The sequence below is a fragment of the Artemia franciscana genome, chromosome 3, assembly GCF_032884065.1.
Source record: "Artemia franciscana chromosome 3, ASM3288406v1, whole genome shotgun sequence".
Lineage (NCBI taxonomy): Eukaryota > Metazoa > Arthropoda > Branchiopoda > Anostraca > Artemiidae > Artemia > Artemia franciscana.
The window spans coordinates 27,400,382-27,420,652 of record NC_088865.1 but is presented as its reverse complement, the minus strand read 5'-3'; the positions used below and the strand labels follow the sequence as shown (position 1 = coordinate 27,420,652).

Genomic DNA, 20,271 nt, shown 5'->3' with positions numbered 1-20,271 from the left:
AACACATACAATACGGTAAATGTTCTTTTTTAGTTTTAATATTGTTCTTTGCCATCCCTTGGAGGTGCAGCTTCAAAATATTCCACGGATTGAAATCAATAGCCCATAAATGCGAGTGTTATTTAAAAAAAAATCCATAAAGGAGTGTTATTTAAAAACTAATGAGTATAGATGATATACCAACACATTAAATTCGATAAATGCTCATTATTAGCTTTGGCACTGTTCTTTATTGTCCCTTAAAGGATCAGGTTCAAAATATTCCACGGATTGAATTCAAAAGCTCAAGAATAGCTAATAGGGAGGGGTATTTTTAAAACTATAGAGGATATACATGCAATTCGGTAACTAAAGGGAATTTAAATGACTTTTGATCAACCAAAACTGTATAAAAAAAAACAATCTCAGTCCAATAAACATACAACAGAAATATATAGATTACAAAGCTCTTGTATATTACAGTCCTCAGCAAAATCCCTTTTATTAGACATTTTCCTTGATCAAACTCAATTTATCAACTGATAATCACTTGGACCAATCTTTATTCTTTTATACCAAATATTTTGGTATCCAAACCAATAATTTTAAGATTATTCTTATCACCGGAAGCTGAGATAAAAATATGGTACGGGCTGTCATAGTATCTGCTGTATTATTTCACCGAGAAAATAAACACGGAAAGCGATGTTTCCAACAAATATTATGGTTCTCCTTGGAGTATAGGTGGATAAAAGGGGCAATCATCTCCAACACTACACCGGGATTGGGCTCCATCAGTATCTGTGTAAGTGATATGAGGGGCTAGCAACTCCAATAGTACACTGTGATAGGGCTCCATGTATCTGTGCAAGGGATACTACTTATATTTGTTAAGCCTTACTAGTGAAGTTCTTAATATATTTTCTTAAATTTTATGCATTTTCAATACATTCCTTCAGATGTATAGGGAATCAATCAGAAAATAAACGTCAAATTTGAGCTACTTGTTAAATTTTCAGCATAGGGCATATCGCACTCTAGTCTTTTGAGGGGCGGCAACACCACATAATTATAACTATTAGTTACTAATACAACTCCCATAATCATCAAACGCAAGCTCCTATTACCATCAACCAGAATGAGTTCAACCCAACTCCCTCAACCAGAGTGCCATGTAATAACCAGAGTGTCATTTGTGCTTTACTGAAAACTGTTTTTTAAAACATTTTCTCATTCTAATTACAACACAGTGCAATCAGGAATTACAGAAATTGTCTGAGATTAGTGTCATTATAAGTTAAACAATCTACTTTCATTAGATCTTTCCAATAATCTTGATTCTTAAGGTATTTTTTTTTTTTTGTAAATATTTTCCCAAACATAAAATGTAAATAGTACTGAATTCGTTTAAGGAACTTGAGAGGGGGAATAACACAATTCTTATTTTTAAATTCCTGTTATATTATTGTTTTGTTATATTGAAACAGATATAATGGCAAATAAAAAACCAACTGCTCATAATACAGATAATTTTTAGGAAAGCACAAAAAAAGGCGTAATAAAGCAATTTAGAACTATTCCTACTTACAACAAGCCCTACGTTTGAATACAGTATGTTAATTCAATCGGGCATTACATAAATGATGATACTCTAAAGAATTTCCGGAATGTGCAAGACTAGATCATTACTGAAAACTAAAAATAGTCATTGGAGTATACAGGACGAGAGGGATAACTCATCGTTGTTTCACTATAATCTGTCGAAAAACTTTGAATTTATGCTCTAAACATGTTCATTGTTTGGCAACCAGTAAACACTTCACCTTTTTCTTCTTTTCTTATTACATTATAAACATTTCGCCTTTTGCAAGTCTCTAGCAATTACGACAGTCCCTATTCAAACCAATAGATATAATTTTTTTTTGTTTCCGTTGGATTTGTTTTGATAAACAGCCAATTTTGCATATTTCTGCAAATATGGCAGGATAGGAATAATTTTACTTGTTTTCAGTTTCAATTTTAGTCTTTTCTGCCATCGGAAAAATTTGAATTTTTAATTAGTGAACTATACAAGCCATAATTAAAGAAGTGTATTTGAGATTCAATTTTAGTAGCATCAGGATCTTCGCATGGAGAGGAGGGATGTCATAGAGAAGCAAATATATGAGTTATTCTTACTGTATTTGAATATATTGGGATAAAAGAGTGTTACACGTCCAAGAAGTGTTCTTCCTGACACTGGCTCTAAGGGCTCATATCCAATCTGAAAAGAAAAAATATGAAAATAAACAAAATTGGAAACAGGTTTAAATTCCAAAGGAGGTAGTGGCTTTTATGATAGGGGTGGTGTTAAGCCTCAAGAAGTACATTTAAAGAACCTAAATATTCCTGGGAGAAACAATCAAAACATTTTAGTTGAGGACCTGTCACTGAATCCAACGAGTTTTTCCTAGTGAAACTGGTTGCCTCTTTCTTATCACACACATGACAAGCAGTAAAGTATCATTTTCCTTCTCTTTATCTACAACGGAATATCCTAAGGTTCTTTCTTTTTTGGCTATTAATTTAAAAAACTTTTTCCATAAGACTAGTTTTTCAAAAGAAAAGTAAAGAGCTCCATCAAGCCAAGAATGAGCGAAACAAAAGGCAAATAATCTTCCAAGCGTAAAACTACCAAAAATCACTATCAATAGATAAGTGAAACCGAAAATGAACAGAAATGACAATAAATACCCGAGTCAAACTCAAAAAGGGCAAAAATTAACATGAGTAGGGCTGACCAAACCTATGCCTTCTCAAGACCAGAACACAATTTGCACTTTACTAACAAAAAAAAAACGACCGTGGATTGTCAGTTAAATTGAAATATACTGTCATTTCTTCGTTAAGGTTTTGATAATTTTTAATTCATGAAAGTAAGAAATATGAAAATACTTGGAACATATTTTGTTTTCAATGGTCTTGAGAAGGCATAGAGGTTGTCCGCCCTACTCATGTTAATTTTTGCTCAATCTGAGCTTAACTCGGCTATATATGGTAATTCCTGTTCATTTTGAGTTTCATTTATGTGTTGATGGTTATTTGTTATAGTTTTACGCTTGGAAGATTATTTGACTTTATTTTTGCTCATTCTTTTTTAAATAATTTCTCTTTGTTTTTTTTATTGACATAGTCTTTTTCATTGAAAAAAAATATTGTATATCTCTTCAATTTTCTTCTATAAGAATTCATAGTATGGTTTGCTATTTGTATGTTGGAGAAACTTTTTCAACAACTTTCAATCATGACACAAACAGCATTTTTTAATTTAATTTTGTAGCTTTTGAAGTTGACATGAAGAATAAAACTTAATATCATTCCGAAAAGATTTTATCTATGCTTTTTGACAACCTGGATACACATGCATTCTTTTCATTTATTTAAGTTGTAAGAGCAGAAGTAGTAATTGCAGTATGTAATTACTAAACTAACAGTAATTGCATGTATACTAAACTAACAATCCACAGCCATTTTTCTTCTTTTTTCAGTAAAGTGCAAATTATGTTCTGGTCTTGAAAAAGCATGGGAATTATTAAAGAGACAATTTCCAGACTTTTCAAATACACTGAAAAAAATGCCAATCCTAAAATTTTGATTTGATATGTTTTGGAAACCGATTTGCGTGGGGGGAACTTGTTGCCCTCCAACCACTTTTGACAAATACAAAGAGCACTAGCCCTTTCAATTTTCAATCGAATGGGCCTTTTCGAAGTTTCTACAATGACAAATGGCCATCTCAAAATTTCTGTTAGATGCATTATAGGAAAATACGAGGTTTGGGGTGGGGGTTATCCACCCTCCAATCACTTGGAATCCTAAAAAGTAAATAATTACTGAGACCAAACTGGCTAATCATGATAAAACATAAAATCCCGAAGAAAGGATAAAACGATGGCAATAGACATCGAGCGAAAACATTTTTTATACTAACTGTTTATTGTCCTTGTTTTATCCTTTCTTCGCGGTTTTATATTTTAATCTTAGAAGAGCCCTAGAAATTCTGATTACCAATCCAACCAGGCCCCTCCGAGGTGTATACAATCACCCTTTGTATATATACCTTACCTTGCCCTGAAGACTGTGCGGGGGGGGGGTCAATCTCATAGATATTCCGATTCTTTCATTTACGCTAAAAAATGACTATCTCAAAATTTTGACTGGATGTGTTTGGGGAAATGATGGACGAGGGAGGTGTATTAATTGTCCTCCAATCACTTTTGACTATTAAAAGGGCACTAGTCCTTTCAATTTCCAATCGAATGAGCTGTTTCCGAAGTTTCTACGACAACAAATAGCCATCTCAAAATTCCTATCATATACATTTCGGAAAAATACTCGGTGTGGGGGTATCCACCCTCTGATCACTCTGAGTCTAAAGATTCACTCTGGGCACTACAACTTCTGATTAGGAATCCAATGAGCTCCCTCTAAAGTTTATACGATTACCTTTCTATATAAACCTTCTATACCCCCAGGACATAACTTACAACTCTTGCCCTGAGGGCTTGTCGGTATGGTAAGATTTTTCGGTCGATATGCTTACATTGAGGCAAAAACAGAAGCGAAGAAACAAAACAAAAAGTACATTGCATACACTTACGCAAGGTATACCATAATGTTAATATTATATGACTATAATATTGACTATAAGGTTATATTAACTATAAGGTTAATATTATCGGCTATTACTTTAGTGGAAACAGATGTGCAAATCGATGAAGTGATGAAAAAGTCTGATCAGCTATCAATAAATCCCAAAGGAAACAAAAATGATGTTAACCATGAAACAGAGCAAAATCGTGTGAGATTCGGGGAGACATTTCGTGAAGTTAAAAGGGGCGAAGAGGGTCAAGGGCCACCTTCTGCGGAATTACTCAACCGGTCAGGCTATGTTGAATCCTTAGCGGCTTTAAACTCTAAACACAGTGACCATCTACTACCTCCCCATACAGATAGTAGTAGAGCAAATAATTAGAGATAAGGGTATACAGAAATAGCCATAGAACCCGGGAGGGGTAGCAAATTGGCAATTGATATAGAAACAGATTCAATTGCTATCAGTGCTGTCACTTACTTGAAGTACTTTTACTTGAAGTACTACTTAAGTAAAATTTTCCATTACTTGTACTTGTACTTAAGTAAAAACTCTAGGGTGTACTTATTACTTGATACTTAAGTAAGATTACGAAATACTTATTACTTAAGATACTTTTAATGTACTTGTTTTTCAAATACTTTACCTTTGACACAAAAATTTTGTGTGTGTGGGCTTTGGCAATGTACAAGAAAACATCACCTTTAGATTTAGAGCAAACTCAGATATAGCTTTTGTGTGTCTGTGCTTTGGCAATGTACAAGAAAACATCATCCTTTAGATTTAAAGTAAACTCAGATATAGCTCCATGCCCTATTTTTGGATATGAAATAAGGTATTTGTTTATGACGAAAAAATTATAGTATGATTAACACTTGGTTTAATTTTTGTTTAAAAGTTATATAACAAAGAAAATTGAAATTATTCCACAGTTCACTGGTCAACAGTGAGCTAAAATCCCTTGTTTTGTGCTAAATGTTGCATACTGTAGTCCATTTGGGCTTATATTTCTGACATTAGTGTTTAAGTTTTGTCATCTCGTCAACTGAACCAGATTTCTACCATTTCATCATCTTCAGAACTATATTATTGGTAAAACTACTGAAGCTATGAATCTTTGCCCATCTAAATGTTGTCGGCAATATACAAGTCTAGGAAATTCTAGCTGGATACAATGCAGTGGTATTTTGTCAATTCGTTCCAGCAAATTCAGGTATTCAGACGAATCTTACTTCAGATTTGTCACTTCATTCATAAGTTATAGGCCCTACTAAATTAAAGGAAAACTCAACTTTCTTAAGACTTGAAACCCTCTTACCCTCGCCCTATTTGAGATAGAATTTGTGATACCAGAACTTATTATGAGTCCTGATCCTAGGCATCTTTGGTCTAGTTTTCATTCGGATCCGTTACTCCATTTGCAAGTTATACTAAATTAAACAGAAAACTTAAATTTTTCAGGAATTAAAACCCACTCTCCCTTGTTAAATTTGAGCTAGGGTCTTTATCTCAAAACTTGATATGTGTCATGGTCTTAGGCCTCTTTGGTTCAATTTTCAGTCAGATCCATCACTCCAGTCGCAAGTTACTCTGAATTCAACGAAACTGTTTTTAGCATGTAAAGCCCTCTCCCCCCTCTTTTATTTGAGCTAGCATCTTCATCTTTCAACTTGATGTGTCTCATGATCCTTGGCACCAAATCTGGCCATCAAAAGTTTCATCCAAATCCAACCAGCGTTTCTCCTCCTATACGTGATTACACAGAAGGACGGACAGACAGACAGACGGAAGGACGGATTTTGCAACGTCTTAGGTAGCCATCTTGGCTAATTGGATCCAAAAAAAAAGGAAAACAATGGCATATCATCATCCAGGTATCATCACCTATTTTGATAGTGGAAAATATCTATCAAGATAGGTTTTTGAGATTTGTCTGTCTGTCCGCCCGTTAGTGAAATCGAGTATAGCGGGAGAACCACCAGTCAGATTTGTATTGAAATTGAGCTTAATTAGGGTGTTGGGGCTTTAAGTGTTAAAAAAGATTCGAGTTTTTCATTTAATTCACTGTAACTTGCATATGGAGATGAATTTTGATGAAAATTGAATAAAGATGTCTAAGAGTATGACATGCACTGAGCTCTGGGATGGAGACCCAAGTTGAATTAAAAGTTGAGTTTTTCATTTAATTCAGTGTAGCTTGTGAGAGATTGATGGATCTCAGTGAAGATTGAACCAGAGGTGCCTAAGACCGTGACAGGCATCAAGTTTTGAGATGAAAACCCTAGCACAAATAGAACGAGGGGGAGTGGGTTTTAAGTGCTGAAAAAGTCAAGCTTTTGGTTTAATTTAGTATAACTTGCGAATGGAGCAACGGATCCAAATGAAAGCTAGAGCAAAGATGACTAGGATTAGGGCTTATATCGAAATCTGATATTACAAGGCCTATCTAAAATAGGGCGAGGGGGAGGGTGTTTCAAGTTTTAAGAAAGTCGAGTTTTCCTTCAGTTTAGTAGGGCCTGTAACTACTTCCACCCATGGCTTGCCCAAAGCCGGGAAATAGCCCTTTTCCAAAATAGGTCATACTGAAGCCAACCTTCAACCAAATATTCCGTCCCCAGAGAAAAATTACTTTGTATGGCACTTGGTATCAAACAGTTCGTGGTAACGAACTGTAGTAAGGAGCGATCGCAAATTCTGTAGGTCTGTCGGTCTGTCAGTCCCGGTCTTGCCAGTTTAGGCACTTCCAGATAAGCTAGGACGATGAAATTTGGCAGGCGTATCAGGGACCAGATCAGATTAAATTTGAAATATCTTAAGCCCAATTTATAAAAACTTAATATTAAAAGACTATCAATATTTTTGTCCAGTCTAATTTAAGACAACCTGCCCGCATATCCAGTGAAAACCGAAATTGTAGACAGAAAAATCTGTTGCAAGGCAAATGATACTTATTCGATCTAATTGGTAAATTCTCTTTCATTGATCTCTGGTTGTTTCTTTTTTATTCGGTGGCTCTTTTCCTCTTGCAGAGATCACTTCAGAAGGTTAGATTTTGTTTTTGTTTTCTTTCTTTTTTTTTGAGCACTGAGGACGACTTGCCGGAGGTCCTTGTCAAAATATTTGCTTGATTTTCGTCTTCATATTTTGCTACTGGCCGACAAAATCCTCGTTTTTTCACCTATTTGATTTTTTGCTTTTCATTTATTATTTTCTTTTTTGGTTTCATACGATTTGTTTTGGATATTAATGAATGATTTGCCACAGGCAATTCAATATAGCAAAATCAAAATGTTTTCAGTGGGTGTAAAGCTTAATAGGGGCATATCTAACCCAATTGATGTGGCTCTTCTAAACATTGATTTAAATGCATTGGTTAATTGGTGAAATTTAAATTCAATATTTATTCATTAGGGAAAATATCATCAGGCGAAATAATTAGTGAATGCAGTAGCATACCAGAATTCCATTGGTGATGTAGTGATATGTTCTATTGATTCTATTAAGGACCTTGGTATTGGTTTAGACGATCAATTTCGGTTTGATAAACAGGTATTAGCTGCATAATGTAAAGCAAACTAATCAAAGATTTTCAAATGATGGCTGACTTAGTTCAAAAGTTTTATTGTGTTTATGTTGATTATTGTAAGGCATTTGACAAAGTTTCAATACCTCTGCTGCAGAAAAAAATGCCTAAATTATGGGATTACATTGAGATATCTGGCTCGGATTACAGATTTCCTCATGATAGGGCACAGAATGTTAAGGTTGACAAGGTGTTACCTAACCGGTGTAGAGTTTTGGGTATAGTCCTTCTGGGTAGTTGCTTGGGACCAGTTTTGTTTTCTATATTTATATTTATTGATGACTTGCCATAGGTAATTCAATAAAGCAAAATTCAAAATATTTACAGATGATGTAGCTTTATAGGAGCATATCTTCCCCAGTTGATGTGGCTCTTCTGCATGATGATTTAAATGTGTTAGTTAATTGGTGTAATTTAAATTCAATATTTATTAATCAGGGTAAATGGCATGAAGTGAATTATTTAGTGAATGCAGAAGCACACTAGTATTCCACTTGTGGTGTAGTGATACGTTCTGCTGATTCTATTAAGGACCTTGGTATTGTTTTTGATGATAAATTGAGGTTTGGTAAACAGGCATCAGCTTATCATGTAAAGCAAACTACTTTGCTTTGTATCAAAAGAATGTTTAGAAAGTTTATTCTATGAAGCTTTACTACACTGTATAAGACAATGGCATGGCTAATAGCTGAATACTGCACATCTGTGCAGTATTCACATTTGTATGGTCTGTTTTACTCAGTACCACTACGAAGAGTATCATTAATTTGTCTCTTTGTGCATTCTGATGTTTTCGCTTATCATGGTTGCAGTGGTAGCTGCAACCTAGTAAGAAGCAAATAACAGCCCATACTGAAAAAAAAATGCCATCTTACACTGATTCAGGAATGGTAACTATTATTTATATTTGTATATGTTTTTATTATATTTATAAAAACACCAAAAACAAGAAGAACACTAGGGAATTTCTCAAGACAGTGGGAAACAAATTAGAATGAATATTTCGGCCCTATGTCCAAGGGCTGTCCTCAGCAATACAAATAAGAAAAAACAACTTACAAGAGGATAAAATCAATAAAACTAAAATGAACTGTCTTGAGAAATTCCCTATTGTTCTTCTTGTTTTTGGTGTTTGTGATGGAAAGGCAGTGTGGTCTTCGTCGTTATTTATATTTATATATTTATACATATATATATATATGATATATATATTTATATATTATATTTATATCATATTTATATATTATTATTTATTATATTATATTTTTTATATTACTACATTATTTCGGTTTGTCATAAAAGTAAAAGTTAATTGCAAAAAGAAATTCATGGTGATTTCGAAAAAAAAAAAAACGAAAACTCTCGAAAATGGTGTCATATCAAAAAGAAAACTGTACCATTGGAATCAGCATAGTCGATAACCCAATAAAAGGAAATTACAGCCCCCCACCTTGAACAACAAATAAATCACTTTTTTGCATGGGTAGCACTGATCTGTCTCCTTCTTTTTTCTTTTTTTTCAGGGCTAGTGGTTTACCAGAACATCATAGATAGATGCTTAGTGGCTCACTCAAAAGCTATTTATCATATCTACGCGCTTTTTACAAATTACGCCATCTTTAAATACCAAACAGGACTAAAATGGCACTTTTTGCTCCATTTCTCAAGTAGTGGGGCTAGTGGGCTACCAAAACATCATGGACAGATGTTAAATAACTCATATAAAAGCGATTTCTCATATCTACGTTTTGCCTATAAATTACGCCATCTGCAGGTGCCAAATGGCACTAAAGAAGGCACTATTGGTGCAATGTTTCAAGTGGAAAAGCTGGGGCTATTGGGCTAAATGAACTTCTTAGAGAAATGTATAATTGCTCATTTGAAAGCAATTGCTCATATCTATATGCTTTTTATTAGTTTAACCATCCATAAGTGCCATATAGCACTAAAAAGAGCACTTTTGGTACTACTTCTTCAGTGGAAAAGCTTGGAAGTATAAAACGGCACCATTATAATAGTTATGGTTCAAAAGCTTTAACTGGATACTTACAAGAATCTGTCCCGTATTCTACCCTCCCAGTCCCCTGAGTAAATTTTATTAGTCTGTGGGGAGAATTCACTATAAACTATTTAACACGGTCAGCCAACGTTGAGGCTCGAAAATGATTTTTAAGATATTGAATGTTCTTAAGAGCAAGAAATTGGTAAAATAACAAATAATTGAATTTTGAAATTCCAAACTACTATTCCTTGACTTACCCCTTCCCCTCTTCCTGTTTGCAAAAGTTCAGCTTTACCAAATACATGTTAATGCTCTTACTCTTTTTAATAGAAACTTTAATTAATTCAATGTTTTATAATAGCCAATAACAAATTTATTTTCTGAATAAGGTCCAATAACTGTTTTTGGTGATGACATAACCCTCCATAATCCCTGGGAAAAGGGCTGTAAGTAACTGAACCAAATGCTAAGGATTCAATTCCTTAATTCGGCTTTTTTTTTCAATTATGGTTGTGTGCCTTATATATGTCTATTTTTCTGCTAATTTACTATTACTGTGAATTTTTTTGGGAACTGTGAAACGTTCCAAACAATTTTTTTTAAATTGCGCCCTGAACCCCAGCCCTTTTGTCACTTAGTAGTTGGAAAAGCGTGGGCATATGGTTCTGGAACCAATCAAAGTTGTATCTTCAAAGAAGGTTTACTTATCATTATATTTATTAATCCCTATTATTTACCTTTTTTACTATTTAATAGACAGAATAAAACTATTTGTAATTTGTATAGAGAAATCATAGCACTAAAAACAAATTTGCATTTTTATTTTGTGATATTTTTCTAGTTGTCAGGTTACTTTCCAACTTTTTCTTGTTTATTGCAATTCAACACCTGTGTGTCTAAGTTTTTTTCGGTGTTTAGTGCTCAATTTAAACTTTAGACTTTTTAAGATTTATTTATTCATTTATATTAGTACCTTTTGCATATTTTTTTCTATGATTGTTTATTTAATTTCTGTTCGTTTTGGGTTTCATTTATCCTTTAATAGTAATTCCTGATTGTTTGGAGTTTCAGTTATTGCAGGTTTCTACTTCTTCTGATCTGAAGTTTAATATGGATTTTACTTTTCTTTAAAAAAACTTCTTCTTTAGAAAGATTTTTTATTAATTTGTGTTTGCTTTTTATTGCCAAAGTTTCAAGTTCTTCAAAATTCTCTATTTCAAAATAATTCTTTATTCCAAAACAAATTAACAGTCTTGGCAAGAACAAATAAAATTCAACTGATTATTTGATATATAATGATATAATTGGTGAAACCTCACTAGCAAAAGATTTTATTTCACTCGGGGCTGGATTTAAAGCTGGAGGGCCTAGTGGGCCTATTGGTGGATCCTGGTCTGGTTTCACTTCAATTTTCAATTTATTTTCAATGTTGTAATAAGTACAAAAGAAAATATTTGTAATATAATTCATTTTAGTAAAGTGCCAATTATGCAGTAGGCCTTATGCTTTTACCTTTAAGGAAACGGGCAGTAGCCAAACTCTTGTTTGTAGTATAAAATTTAGGTGTCTTGAACAGTTTGGGAAAGAGCTAATAAACTGATTTCCCATAATTTTTGGTTCGGGGTCATTGAGGAAGGGCCAGGGGCCAGATCCCACGACTAATCAATCATTGATAATTTTTTAGGTAGGGAGAGGTATCAGGCCATGGAGGACCAGGAGTCAGCTCCCAAAAGCTTTGGAACAAAATATTGTTAATAAATTGTTGTATTTTTTTTTTGGGGGGGGAAGGGGTTGGGCCATGGAGGAACAGGGGTGAGTTGCCATAATCTTTGGAATAAAATATTGTTAACATTTTTTGGGGGAGGGGGTGGAAGTCAGGCAATGCAGAGAAGGTTAACGGTCAGTTCCCTTAGGTTTTGGAACAAAGTAGTGTTCATAAGTTTTTTTTAGTGGGGGTGGGGGTTGGGCTTATCTGATCTTTGAACTATTTTCCAAACCCTTGCATAAAAACCTTATATGCCCCCAGAATACAACACTTGCCCCCAGGGTTCTGTTTACTCTGTTGTATTTCTTATCTGATCTTTGGACTTATTTTAACAAAATAGCTATCTCAAAAATTCAATTGGGTGGATTTTAGGTAAAAAGGGCAGAAAGGACAGCTTGCCTTCCATTCCCGGTTGACTCTTAAAAAGGGAACAAGAACTTTCAGTTTCCAATAGAATAGAATGAGCCCTCAATGAAGTCTATAGAATTATTCCTTCCAAAAAAAAACATATACCTTGGGGAATAATTTACAACACTTACTTCTGAATTCTGAGGGCTTTGATTAGCTATCGTTTTGGTTCTGAAAAGGACACACCATGATTAGTTTGTAGACAAGTTCAAAGTAAAATCATCTTGATAATATTATGACTATAGATTAGCTTTAAAGTTTTTATTATAACTTGAAACTCTGATGAATAGAGAGAAATTACCAGATTTTTGGAGTTCATATTATGGCTTATTTGATATTCATTTTGACCAATACTATACTGTATTTCTTACAATTGAATACTGTTTATCACTAACTATTGGTATTATAGCTGGTGAGACCAAAATATTACCCAATAAATCAATCCCTGTATGAGGTTCAATGATTTTGCAGTTATTAAAAAAGTATTTATTTTGATGCTTACGTTTTAAGATAATTTTAATTGTATACTGAAAGTTACATGCCGATACCACAGCTGGTGTAAGACTATGAAAAGCTTTATGAATTAGTCTGTTGTTGTCAGGTTATGTATTCACTTGTAACTAATAAAGCAAGATTCTTGTTTTTTATACTTTGTTTTTGTGTTTTCAGTAAAGCAGTAGTTTTCTGTAATCCTACAAACATAGGGAAATATTATTAATTGGTTTATTTGTACTAGTTTTGTTTATATATGTTAAATAGACTGTGAAGCAATAAATTTTATTTGTTTTAAGTTTCAACTTTGTTCTTTATTTACCTCAAAAAAACTTTCCTTTTTACATTAATTTCTGTAATGTTCTGTAATGTGTTATGTTTTTGTAATTTTGTAGTGTGTTTATCCTAAGGAATTTATTTTTGTTAACGTGATACCAGTCAATACCCAGGAGTCCAGTTCTTGTTTATTGTCTATTTGCAATAAGACAAACCTATGGCTTACTCTGTTTTCTGTTTAAAATAGAATAAATAGAGACAAACAACCTCTTCTGTCTGTCAGAAACGCCGTAACCCAGTTAATAAACTATTTAATTTAATTGATGGCATTCTAGTTTCAACTTCAGTCTACAATGAAGGACCTTCTCAAACCTTAGCCTGGTCAAGTAGAAAAATATCAACTGAAATCCCTTTATCAACAAGCTTTGTAATTTCATCATAGGCATCAAACAGGTTTGTATCAATTGACCTGCCTTTTCTTAAACCGTGTTGACACTTAGGCAAAAGAATGTTGGTTGTCATGTGTTTTATGATGAAATTATTTACCATGCCTTCAATAATTTTAGAGGGACAGAGGTAAGAGAGAGTAGCAGGGCTATTGTTTTGGCATCTGTATGCTTTCCTTCTTTTGAATATAGGAGGCACGTTAGCATATCCCTAATCTGTGGGGCCTTAACAACAGTTTAAAGATGTTGGCTAATGGAGAGGCTATCTGATTTGCCATTTCTTTCAGGAGCCTTGGATGGATTCCATCAAGAGCTCTTGCATTATCTATATTGATCTTTGATAACTGTTTATGGACCTTTTCAGTAGTGAGTGGCATCTTGGGCATGGGGGTATTAAGATGTTTGGGTGGTATGTTTGGAAGCTGCTCATAGGTATCTTCCTTGCAAAGTTTGTTGAAAGAGATTGGCTAAGTGCAATTGCTATTTCAGTTGTGAGTGTTATATTATCCCACTTGGCAGGATAGTCTCTGGTATGAGGCATCTGGATGGTTTACTGGAGGATACATATCTTCAAAAGGCTTTTTGATTATCTTTGCTAGTTTCTCTGCTTACTCAGTGAAGGTAGATCTAATCAATGGTGTCACCAAATTTGTGGCAAGTTTATGCTTGGTGAAAGATAGGAACGGGGCCACAATTACTGATCAGAAAGAGTTCAAGAGAAATGGGTAAAACACTTTGAGAATATGCTAAACCAGGAAAGTTCCAGGAAAAGATATAGCAGAATACAAAAAAGTTTGTGATACCTTGGATGTGAAGGAAGATTTGTTTTGTGAGGAAGAATTAACAGCAATACTAAAAGAATTAAAAATAATAAGCCACCAGGTGCTTTTACTGTGGTAAATGAGTTTCTTAAATATGGTGGTTCTGAGGTTATAAATAGTTACTGAAAAATTATGAATATAGAATAGAATAGAACTTTATTATCAAGCAAACTCTCACAATATTAAAACTGCCGAATTTGTTGCCCTCAGTCAGCTAGCCTACATTGTATACAAAGAAGAAAAAAAGATGAAAACATAGGTAGATAAGTGAAATATTAAAACATTACCTACAGCAACAAAACAAATTGGCCTGTCAAATAAAATGAGTACAATGAATAAAAATGAGTACTTAAGTACACAAGCATAAGTACAAAAGGAAAATGTGAATAAAATAAGTAAAAGTAAGTAATATAAGTAAAATGAATAAAAATGAGGGCATTAGTAAATTCATAATTAAACTATAAAAAACATACAGTGATGAATCCAACTGGCCTGTCAAATAAAAATGAAACAAAAAAAAACTAAGACATTAACAATACAAATAACACATTAACATGATGCATTACAAATTTCATTTATTTATGATTTCAACAAATGCTGGCACAAAGCTCTTTCTGTAGTGCTCAGTTCTTGCATTAATAGCATTTAAAACTGTTTTTTTTTTGTACTTTTGATTGGGGTAAATGGGTCTTTGGAGGACAATAAGGGGCTGGGAGTATACATTAGAAGCATGGGTTATGATGCAGATTATTTTTGAAATTGGTACAAAAAGTAACACCTTGGGCTGTGCTAGTCAGTGTGACCCCCAAGAGTTTAGTTTTTGTTGTAACTATTTCATTAGGTATTGGAGTTATAAATGATGGCTTTGATTTAAGAAAACTAAAGGTCATAACATGAGATTTATGGGGGTTCACTTTCATTTTTTGACTGAACTGCTTCAATTGCAACGTCTTTAACAATTTTCATTGCACTGCTCTTAATATTTCTTCTGCACTTTTTGGGCAATGATATGTCATCCACAAACTTCCATCAATTGGCTGATTCATTAGCAAGATTGTAAATCATTACCAAAAACAGTAAAGGACCTAAAAGCATACCCTTCAGAACTCCATAAGAAATAGGCAGAGAATCATAATAAATCTTTTTATGCTTCACAACTTGACTCCTATTTGACAGAAAAGATAGAAAAATATTGACTAGAAAATGGGGTACATTAAATTCATTCAGTAATTTTTCAACTAGAACATTATGACTAACCATATCCAAATTTTTTTGGATGTCAATTAAAAGGAAACTGAGCCAGGTATATGGCTTGTCAAGTAATTTATATTCAGTACTAGCTGTTGGGGTGGCGCTTCGCGCCACCCCAACACCTAGTTGGTGGGGGCACTTCGCGCCCCCCCCAAGCCCCCCCGCGCGCGTAAGTCGTTACGCGCCATAATAGTTACGCGCCATTGTAGTTGTGTCCCTATGTCCCACCTGTGAATATAGATATATATATATATATGGTTTTAACTACGTAAAACTTGCGAATATACAACATTCTTTGCTGTCCCATTGTCTTTGCATATAAATAGATTGTCAGGTTATCCCCCTGTTTCCCCCGGTGTCCCCGTTGTAGTTGTGTCCCTGTGTCCCGGTCGTCATTTATATTCCCTGTGTCCCGGGTCCCGGTCATCATTTGTATCCCGGTGTCCCGGTCTGTATATACATTCGTTTTTTAGTTTTGTTTTTCTCCTTTATTTTTTTCCTTTTTTTTTCTTTTTTAGCTTATTTAGATTTTTAGATTTTTTAGTTTTTTTTATTAGTTTTTAGTTTTTATTTCTTTTTAGTTTTTTTGTCCCGGTCGTCATTTATATCCCCCTGTTTCCCCCGGTGTCCCCGTTGTAGTTGTGTCCCTGTGTCCCGGTCGTTATTTATTTTTTAGTTTTTTACCTTTTTTTAGTTTTTTTAGTTTTTTAGCTTTTTTATTTTTTTATTAGTTTTTAGTTTTTTTGTAGTTTTTGCCTTTTTTTTAGTTTTTTTAGTTTTTTAGCTTTTTTATTAGTTTTTTTTGTAGTTTTTGCCTTTTTTTAGTTTTTTTAGTTTTTTAGCTTTTTTATTTTTTTTATTAGTTTTTAGTTTTTTTTGTAGTTTTTGCCTTTTTTTAGTTTTTTCAGTTTTGACGTCACCTGATCCAGTTTTTTCAGGTGACGTCACCTGATCCACGATCCACAGATCCACAGACAACTTATTTTTATATATATAGATAGTTTTTTTTTTTTTACTTATGTCCTGGTCGTCATTTATACTCCCTGTGTCCCGGTGCTTTGTTGATTGCTAATCGAACATTCCTTTTGTCCTGGTCGCTTTCTCTTTGAGTGTCGTCATTTATTAGTTTTTTCCTTTTTTTTTTAGTTTTTTATTGGTTTTTACCTTTATTTTAGCTTATTTTTCAGTTTTTTCCTTTTTTTTAGTTTTTTTTTATTTTTTATTTTTTTTAGTTTTTTACCTTTTTTTAGTTTTTTTAGTTTTTTTAGTTTTTTAGCTTTTTTACTTTTTTTATTAGTTTTTAGTTTTTTTTTGTAGTTTTTGCCTTTTTTTAGTTTTTTCAGTTTTTTTTTTAGTTTTTTATTGGTTTTTACCTTTATAGTTTTTTTAGTTTTTTAGCTTTTTTATTTTTTTTATTAGTTTTTAGTTTTTTTTTGTAGTTTTTGCCTTTTTTTAGTTTTTTCAGTTTTGACGTCACCTAATCCAGTTTTTTCAGGTGACGTCACCTGACACATCCATCCACACATCCACAGACAGACAGACAACTTATTTTTATATATATAGATTAAGGAGACTGACCAGGTAATGTGTCATCGATACACCTTTCAAGTTTCCAAGTCATTGTTCATCAATATGTACAAGGATTATTTTTCAAGCAAATCTGCTGTGAAACTCTTGTACAGTTTAGAAAATATTTGTGTTAAGATAATTGGTGGGAGTCCATAAAAATCCAATCTAACACCTTTCTTCTGTATGGGTGTAATGTATCCTTTTTTCCAGCACTTAGGGAATGAACCACTTCTAGTTATTGTATTAAAAATACTTGATAAAGGATAACTTATCAGGAAATGCTTTTACTAAAAAATGATTTTCAAAAAAGGGGAAGTACCTAGCAATTTTAGGAAAATCTTAATTAAACCACTGTACAAGAAAGGTGATAAGAGTGACTTTGGTAATTATTGAGGCATCAGCCTGGTCTCTGTATGTAACAAACTACTTATATAATTTAACAGGAAATGCTTTTAATAAAAAAAATGATTTTTGAAAAAGGGGAAGTACCTAGCAATTTTTGGAAAATCCTAATTAAACCACTGTACTAGAAAAGTGACAAGAGTGAGTTTGGTAATTATTGAGGTATTAGCCTGGTTACTGTAGGTAACAAACTACTTAGTAATATGACACTTTTTAGACTAACATATGTTATAGACAAAGTGATAGGAGAAGAACAGTGCAGTTTTAGAAAGGGTAGAGGATGTGTTGACGAAATTTTCAATCTTAGATTAATAATTGAGCGAGTGCCTGTGTTATCAAACACATTTGGTCCTCAGTTTTATAGATTATGAGCAAGTGTTCAACTCTGTTGATGGAAGAGCTTTATTGAAGGTATTATCCTTAAATGGTATACCAGACAAATACATTAAAGTGACTAGTGCTATGAACAAGGATAACACTTCTGTGGTAAATGTAGGAAATGATGTTAGCAGCTTGTTTCATATTAAATCAGAAATTAAGCATGGTTGTGTTCTATTGTCCTTAATATGGATCATTTTGATGGACTTTGTCTTAAGGAGCACAAGAAAGCCAATGGTAGAACATGGAATCAAATGGGGAGGAAAAACTTACCAAGACTTAAATAATGCTGATGATTGAAGCACCCTAGATGAACCTTTGAGCAAAATGAATGGACTTTTACAGGTTTTGCAAGTTCAGGGTGCTAACATAGGTTTAAAAATTAATGTTAATAAGACTAGGTCACTAATATTTATTTCAACAAAATTACAACTCCCTCGCAGAGGCATACAAGCAGATTGGACTTTCCTTCAACAAATCTAAAACAGAACTTCTTTTCTTCAATGGTTCAAAAAATGAGCTTTTAATTAACCTCTCCATTAAAATTGGCAACACTCTGATGAAGCCTTGAGTCCCTTACGTATCTTGGCCTTCCTATTTCTTCTACATTGAAGGACACACGCTCAGCACTGACAAACCACCTCTGTTCTCTACAGGCATCTTACGGATTACTTGTTGCCAATAAGTATTGTTTCAACCGTCCTCTCCTTGTCTGGCTATACAATGCTTTTACTACCCCCATCTGCTTGCTCTGGTTCCCTTCTGGAAAATATTCACAGCTACCGAAAAGAAAGCCATTTGCAGTGCATTTTACAGATATGCTAAGTTTCTCCTACGTCCCCCTTTGTGGCACAGCAATGGCAACATCTCCAGGAAATATAAGGTCACCAACCCTTCCATGGTCATAGAGAGAAGAATCTCCAAATTTAGTAACAATGTTTTAAGTGCCAACCAACCCTGGACTAGTGTTATTTCATAATATTTGTAGTGAAAGTGTATTTAAATTTTTGTGCTTTTCTTTCTTTTTCTTTATATAATCTGTCTTTTCTGTTTTTGACAGGTAATAAATTAATAATAATAATAAGGCTAGGAATATGGCAAGATGAAAAGGTGACATTTGGTAATACAAAGATTGATCAAGTGGACAGCTTCACTTCCCTTGGTAGTATTATTAGTAAAGACAGTGAGAGCACTGAAGATGTTAAAAGTAGAATAGCCATGTCTCAGGGTGTTTTTTACAGTTGAAAAAAGGTTGAAAGAATAGGAAAATAAATCTGCAAACCATTATTAGAATGTTGGAAGCTACAGTGATGACAGTGGTACAATATGGTTCTGAAGCATTAGCACTCCAAAAAGTAGATGAGGATTTGTAAGATATTTTTCAGAGAAATTGTCTATGGATTGTTCTGGGTAGCCAGCTAACTGACCATGTTTCTAACAGTCAGTACAAAAAAATACAGTTTGATCCTGCTTTCTAGAGCTATAATGAGAGAAAGGTTGAGATGGCTAGGAAACATTCTGGAAATGAAAGATGACAGATTGCCAAAGATTGTCATTTTTGGTCAACCACCTAAGGCTAAATGGAAAGCAGGTTGTATCTGGTTGGGGTGGAAGGATGCTGTAAAGAAAGATTTAAGGGAAATAGGAACTTCACAGGAAGGTGCAAAGAGGGAGGCTTTAAATAGATTAGGATGGAAGAGTGTATAGCTGCGTTGGCCTCAGGTGGCTTGGTGCTGTGGTGAGTTATACCCAGTTTTGCCCACTATATCTAGGACAAGTTTGAGCACACCAAGGCATTTGAGCAAGGGGCATGCTTATAAATGCTGAGTAAGCAGCATACTTTAAGGTTGCAGGTAAGCTGAGAGCCCAAGACTTGACTAATAATGGTGATATTTAACCCTCTCAGATTTGTAAGTGAACTGTAAGTAAAAATTTTTTCAGGTAAATTTGATTGACAACAAAATGGTTAGAAGTACAACCAAGGAGAAAAGGAAGAGAGGATGCTCAGATCTACAAGTTATAAAAGCAGCATTTTATCTGTCCCAGTCAGCAAGCTGTCAATTAGATCCTTTGTAAGTGCCATGGCTGTCCCTAGAGGTACACTGTAGGACTATTTGAAAAAGTTAAGCAGACATTTAGGCTACAAAGCATAAATTGACATAAATTTAAAGCATTAAATTTGAAAATTAACCCATGGAACTTTATAAAGCAGCTTGAAAAACTCTCAGAATGGCCAAATGAAGAAACTTTCTTTACTAATTGAGGT

The 20,271-nt window shown here is 33.8% G+C and overlaps 1 protein-coding gene across 1 annotated transcript in view; it reads right to left on the bottom strand.

The window, feature by feature from the left end:
* LOC136025104 (mitochondrial carrier homolog 2-like) overlaps nucleotides 1-20,271 on the bottom strand; it is a 99,703-nt gene that overhangs the window by 75,809 nt on the left and 3,623 nt on the right. Inside the window, exon 2 of the mRNA XM_065700833.1 lies at nucleotides 2,158-2,242. Coding sequence (XP_065556905.1) covers nucleotides 2,158-2,242 — 85 coding nt within the window. The remainder of the gene's footprint in view (nucleotides 1-2,157; nucleotides 2,243-20,271) is intronic.